The sequence below is a fragment of the Grampus griseus genome, assembly GCF_964374135.1.
Source record: "Grampus griseus genome assembly, chromosome: 7".
Lineage (NCBI taxonomy): Eukaryota > Metazoa > Chordata > Mammalia > Artiodactyla > Delphinidae > Grampus > Grampus griseus.
This window is the reverse complement of record NC_139001.1, coordinates 59,740,657-59,747,489: the sequence shown is the minus strand read 5'-3', so window position 1 is coordinate 59,747,489 and position 6,833 is coordinate 59,740,657. Positions and strand designations below refer to the sequence as shown.

At 46.0% G+C, this 6,833-nt stretch overlaps 1 protein-coding gene across 11 annotated transcripts in view; it reads left to right on the top strand.

Moving 5' to 3' along the window:
* Positions 1-424: 424 nt before the first annotated feature.
* RAPGEF4 (Rap guanine nucleotide exchange factor 4) overlaps positions 425-6,833 on the top strand; it is a gene marked incomplete at both ends in the record, with an annotated part of 319,238 nt that continues 312,829 nt past the window's right edge. For all 11 annotated transcript variants that reach the window (XM_082657692.1, XM_082657688.1, XM_082657697.1 and 8 more), the window contains one exon: positions 425-489. In XM_082657692.1, coding sequence (XP_082513818.1) covers positions 425-489 — 65 coding nt within the window. The remainder of the gene's footprint in view (positions 490-6,833) is intronic.

Sequence of the window (6,833 nt, the reverse complement as noted above, 5' to 3'; positions counted from 1 at the left end):
TTTAGTGGCATTTGCTGTATGAAAAATACATAGACACTGACACCCGTCCCCCCACCCCCACCCGCGGCGCCTTCCCCCCTCCACGCTTCAGAGGCCCCGAGGTGAGGGGTGGGGCTCAGGTCTCCCCGAGACGCAGCAGCCACCAGTCGCAGGTGGCCTGCCACCCGGGGTCGCCCCCAAGCCCCCTCCCTGAAGCGGGCGGGACCGCGGGACTCCCCACCCCCGGGCGCCGCAGTGCAGCGCGGTCCACGCGTCCCGCCCCTCGGGTCCCCCGCCCTCGCCGGCCCCCAGCCCGGCAGGCCGCTGGGCGCGAGGCGGGCCAGGAGGAGCGGGTCCGCGCGGCGGGCGAGGCGGAGACGAGGCGGCGGCAGAGCGAGCGCGGGAGGTCGCCGCAGCCGGGGGACGCCGCGCGCCGCTGCCCATCATGGTCGCTGCGCACGCTGCCCATTCTTCCTCCTCCGCCGAGTGGATCGCCTGCCTGGATAAAAGGTAGCCGGGGAAGGGCCCCCGCCGGGCCGGGCTCTGCGCGCTGCCCCTGCCCGGAGACGGCTGCAGGGACGCCCGCCGGGGCCGCGGGACGAGGGTCCCCGAGCGGGGAGGGAGTGGAGGGTCCGCACCCGGGACCAGGGGACGCAGATCCCGGTCTCTCATGGGGCTCCCCGTGCACGAGATTTTCACACGTGGTGGAGAAATTGCGGCGCAGTGGGGGAAGCCCCAGCCCCGCCAGTACTCCCCCCCGCCCCTCCTTAACGGTCTCCTCGCCCCCCGCGACTCCCGGCTCCGCGCTCGGGTCGGGGTTTATTTTCCTTGGCATCACAGGGCAGAAGAATAGATTCCTACCTTCATCTGGCTGTTCAGACCCTCAGGGGTAAATAAGTTTTAAGGAGGGTGGGAGGAAAGGCAGGTGCAGAGTAACGTGCTTTTTTTTTGTTCCTGAAAGCCAAGGGTGAAGGACCCAGTGGAGATGTCAAGTGCCTTCTGAAAATTTCAGCTTCTGCCCCCGCAGTCGCTTGCCCAAGGTCTGTGTTAGGAAGGTCACGCGGGAGACTGCTTTCGTCTTAATACCCTGCCTCTCGGGAAGAGACCCTTACTCTAAAAATTTAAAAACATAAAGCGTTGTAACTCCCGACGACAGCCCTGTGTTAAGGAGGGTGCTGCGTGTAACAGCGGACTGCAGTTGTTTCCAGGCTCTGATAGCATAATTTTCTGTTTGTCCAGATTGTGGGTTTAGCAGTAAACATTACACAGTATGTTAGCAATTATAGTTTATTACCCTGATTAAAAGGTGATGCATCTGAACTTTTAAGAAGTGGGTAAGAAATCTTGCAGAGTGAACTGCCTCTGATTTTCGAGTTTGATGCAGCAGGGCAGTGATTCATGTCCTGCAGCTATCTGCATGACATCTCTATTTGCATTTGTGTGAAATATTTTACGCTCTGCCATATTGAAATTTTTACACTTAGCAGATTCATAACCAGATCAAACTTGAAAATCTTAAGCGTGACCTGCTCTACATAATTTACTATTATAGGCCTTTGTTGAAAAAAAATAAGTAATTTGAGAAAAGCTAAACGTGGCTCATTTGAATAGCTTAATATATCTGAGAAATAATTTTTACTTTCAATTACCACACAGTAGCAAGATTTTTGGCAGGCAGTGCCCTGTTTACGTCTAAGATGATAGTGCTAATACTAGAAGAGTCGCATGCAATAAATAGTAAGAGAATTGAAGTGATGGTTATTATGAGGATGTTATTCCTCATACAGAATTATGTAGAGGAACTAAGAGCATGAATAAGTGAAGAGCCTGCTAATGTGATAAGTAATCTAAATTTAATAGTTTAGGAAAGGGCTTCCCTGGTGGTGCAGTGGTTGAGAGTCCGCCTGCTGATGCAGGGGACACGGGTTCGTGCCCCGGTCCGGGAAGATCCCACAAGCCGCGGAGCGGCTGGGCCCGTGAGCCATGGCCGCTGAGCCTGCGCGTCCGGAGCCTGCGCGTCCGGAGCCTGTGCTCCGCAACGGGAGAGGCCACAGCAGGGAGAGGCTCGCGTACCACAAAAAAAAAAAAAAAAAAAAAAAAGTTTAGGAAAGATGAATTATCAAAGAAGAGGAAATCAAGTTCTTGTACTTATAAATAGTACTGCTATCCTCATGAGTGAATTTTTCAGATAATAGACTGCATATTTCTATTTGCAGGAATTCTTGGCATGCCATTTTTTGAACAGTTAGTAATTCACAGGCAGCCGTTTAGTCAATAAATACTTACAGCAAAAATCTTAGAGCAGTACTAACGCTAACACAAGCTAACACAAGGTAACTAACACATTTCTTTTCATAATGTGTATTTGCCCAAACGTTTTTGTTTGGAATGGATTTTTAGAACGTAGTGCCACAATCTAATCTAATACTATAATTCATAATGGGGAGAAACCTCCGGGGGTGGAGTTGGGGGTGGAATCCTCCATAGATACTGAACCTAGCATTCCTGGAGTTCAGGAGAGTAGACAGATCAATAAATTAAGGGTTTTAAGCCCAGAGCTGTCACCAGTCACAAGTTCTGATCTTGGACATGTCACTTTTATTTCCTTGAGTGTCTGAGAAATGAGGATAACACTGTCTTACCAAGGATTAGTGGGCCAAATGGAAAAAAAAATTATCATGAAAGTAATTTGAAACCTGTGGAGTGCCACGTGAGCATATTATTTTGTGGTTTTAAGAGAACCTTGCATTTTCCACAGTGTCGGTGCTAGAATTCCTTTGAAGGAGAGTTTAGGAGTGGCAGTCTCATTGTAAGAGGGCCTTGAGGTACTTGTCTTGAAGTTGCATTTTTACTTAGATTGTTAACTTTTTAGGGGAGGAGGAAGATGAAGGGTGCTGGTGGAAGTTGGCTGGGGAAGGCCGCTGAAGTCATTCCTTTTGGGACACTGCCCTCGATATTTCTGAGAAATGCAGTCTTGATGCTCTGTTCCCAGGCACTGTGTTGGGCACTGGGAAGCAGGAAAAGAAAGATGAGCGTTGCTTATTGAATGAGGGGGTGGGCGGGTAGGGGTGGGACAGCTACATAAACAACTAACCACAATGCAACCATAAGTGCTTTAATGGAGATGTAGGAGATGCTTCGGGAATGCAGAGGAGAGAGTCTTCAGCTCTGCCAGGTATGCGTCCCACAGGTTCCTGCCTGGTCCGTGGAGGTCGAGGGGAACTTTATCAGGCAGAGAATTCTGGGAGCAATGTGAACAAAGACACACAGCTGTGGCATATAAAGATGCTCATTTCTTCTCAACCACAAATTCCTCTTGTAATCAAATCAAGAACATAGGAACATATACTCTATTTTTCTAAAACTCCTGATTATGGACATTTTCAAGCACACACCTAAACAAAGAGGAATCCTTGATGTCCTATTTGGAGAAATGATGCTGGGACCTTTTCCACAGCTGGGAAATGTAGTTTATATATTTGTATCATGCAAGTGTCATGGACAACTAGAAAAAGAGCAACTGAGGGGTTGAAAATAAAAAGGGGAGTTAAAGTAGAAAGTCTGCAGGAGTAAAGATGTATGTAACGAATGTTGAAACAAATTTAAAAAAATAAGGAAAATAATCCCATAGAAATGTTCGTTAAGTGTGCCTAGGAAGTTGTCATAGAGAGGCAATGCTATATAAGCTTGCATGTGGGGAGGTGGGTTAAAGGTATGCAGATATGTGGATTAGGGTGAAGAAAGAAAACCCAAAGCTTTTTATGTATCAAGCATCCAAGTTCTTGGACTATGGTGGGACCCAGAAGGTGAGAGTGTACAAATACTAATTATAAAATCAGAAAGACATTGAACATTCGGATGGATAAAAATACATTGAAAAAAGTCTCAACAGACAATATTGTTAAAGTAAAACAAGCTGGGCTTCCCTGGTGGCGCAGTGGTTGAGAGTCCGCCTGCCGATGCAGGGGACACGGGTTCGTGCCCCGGTCCGGGAAGATCCCACATGCCACGGAGCGGCTGGGCCCGTGAGCCATGGCTGCCGAGCCTGCGCGTCCAGAGCCTGTGCTCCGCAACGGGAGAGGCCACAACAGGGAGAGGCCCACATATCGCAAAAAAAACCCCCAAAAAACCCCCAAAGTTAGTACTACCTCATTGATCTTACAATTTTTTTCTAAGCAGGGATGGTAACTAGAAATGTATTACATAGTACCCCACTATTTGGGATGTAAAATGCCTTTTTAAAAAATGTGTTGACCATTTTTTTTAACATTAGTGAAAATATTTTTTCCATAAGATTTTAAGTTTTGCCACTTGTGAATTTAAGAACCATTATAGGTCATAATTCTCATGGTTGGTAAAGGAGTGTTATGAAGGGACCACTCATATTCACAATACATATAGTGAATTGTTGCCACTATTCATCACTATGGGGCAGGAGTTGGCAAACTGTGGCCAATGGGCCAGATCAAGCCGCTTGCCTGTGTGTCTCCTGAGCTAAGAATGGTTTTTACATTTCTGAATGGTTGGAAATAAACCCCAAGTAGATTAATCTTTTGTGACCCATGAAATTTATATGAAATTCAAATGTCAATGTCCATAAGCACAGTTTTATTGGAACACAGCCACTCTCATCTGCTGAAGTATTGTCTACGGCTGCTTTCACACTACAATGGCAGGAGACTGTGTGGCCCACAGAGTTTAAAGTATTTACTACGTGGATCTTTGAAGAAAAAGTTTGCCATCCCCTTTTACAGGTGAAAGAATCTACGTAAGCCATTGACAGAGAAACCACTGGGGTTGAAAGTTGTCTTTGTCTGGGAAGGAGCTCACAATGTTTGGCTTCTTGTTCTTCAGTTAGAAGTATAGTGTCAAGGGAGGTCCTTGGCTGACTGGGTTGTTTGGGGACCACTGGTGATGACAGACCCAAGCAGAAAATGAAGTTAACATGATACGGATGTGTAGAAAAGTTGTCATCTTTAAAAACAGCCGAGGAATTTAAAAATTATTAATGTTTCTAAAAATGCCCCTTACATAGTGTCTTTGCATCTGATTTGATCCCCAAATAGATACTGAGTTAGCTATTTTTGACTGGGTTGAATGAGAGTGAAAGAAATCAAGGAACAAACTTGTTAAAAACCAGAATGCTTCATAGCAGACATGTGAAAGAGGATGACTCAGATATCAAAGAAGCATCAGATGTGGTCCCAGCCTTGAGGAATATAGAAGATCAAAGAAGCACGCAGAGCAGAAGGCTATCACTGGGGAAGGCTGATGTCTGTCTACCCAGGCAGGTCCCAAGGGATGACATTACCCAGGGTTCAGGACTAGTCTTACAATCTTGGAATGCTGACTTGTCAGCACATCAAGAATTAATACATTTTTTCAGGGACAGATACATAGGCACCAAACTCTCAGAGCCTGTAAAAACCAGAAAGACAGTTCAGTAGTTTGAAAATAACATCAGAGAAGTGAATACTGACATCCTTTGGCTAATGTATTCCTTCTCTGGGCAAGCTGTATGGAAATCCAATTGTTATTAGAAGGCCATGTTATGCATTTACAATGAGAAGCAAAGCTCCAGGAGATCAGGACACTTATAACTTCTGGCCAGCTCATTCTCTTCCTTGAGTGACAGAGCCCGGGAACTGAATTGTAATCAGAAGATAATTCAGGGGATCCTTCAGGACAGTTTGGCCGTCACCTCTTCCGGTTAGAGGACCATTCCATGTGCTCTCATAGCACGCTTTGTCCAACAATGTAATAGCACAAGTCAGACTTCATTGCAATTGCCTATTGACTCCGTTTTGTGTGTCACTTGATGTATTGCTGTGTTGTATTGTAGTCATCATTTTATCTCCAGCTTCAGTGCAGCTCCCTGATTGTAGAAAGTGCTTATGGGATCAGGGTGAGATGGCCAGAGGCATCCTCCTCCTCAAGGATGGAGTAGCGTCTGCCACCATGAGGGCAAGTCCTCGCACTGGCCCCCTTTGCCTTGGAAAGGGCTTGAGTGGGCACCAGCGTCTGCCTCTGCTGTTCCTTCTTCATTTTCATGGCTGATGTGAATACTTTTTAAGAAATGACATGGCATAGCTCTATTCTAATTTTTATTTCTAAAAGTTTATTATGGAAAATTTCAAAATACACAAAGAGAAGAGAGAAGAGTATAATAATTCTCTTGTCCCACCCCCTCCCCCTCCAAGAGTCATCAGCTCACATCCAATCTTGTTTTATTCATACCCCCACTTGTCCCCCACCACTTCCAGGACTATTTTGTTGCAAGTCCCTTTTAGTATTATTTTCTCTGTAAATATTTCCATATATATCTCTAAAAGCTAGGACTCAATAAAAAATACCATTGTCATACATTTAAAAATGTGACATTAATTCCCTAATATGATCAAATATCTAGAGTTCAAATTTCCCCATTTATCTCATAACTTTTCTTCTTTTCTTTTTGCAGTCTGTTTCTGTTAGGATCCAAATAAGTTGTGTTTAGTTGATATATCTCTAGGTCTTTTTTAAATCTCTGGATTCTCCCTCTAGCTCTCTCTTTTTCTTCCTTGTAATAAATTTGTTGAAGAAACAGGTTTGGTTTTTTTTTTTTGGTTGCGTTGGGTCTTTGTTGCTGTGCAGGCTTTTCTCTAATTGCGGCGAGCGGGGGCTACTCCTAGTTGTGGTGCACGGGCTTCTCATTGCCGTGGCTTCTCTTGTTGTGGAGCACGGGGTCTAGGTGCACAGGCTTCAGTAGCTGTGGCACGCGGGCTCAGTAGTTGTGGCTCGCAGGCTCTAGAGCTCAGGCTCAATACTTGTGGCACACGGGCTCAGTTGCTCCGTGACATGTGGGATCTTCCCTG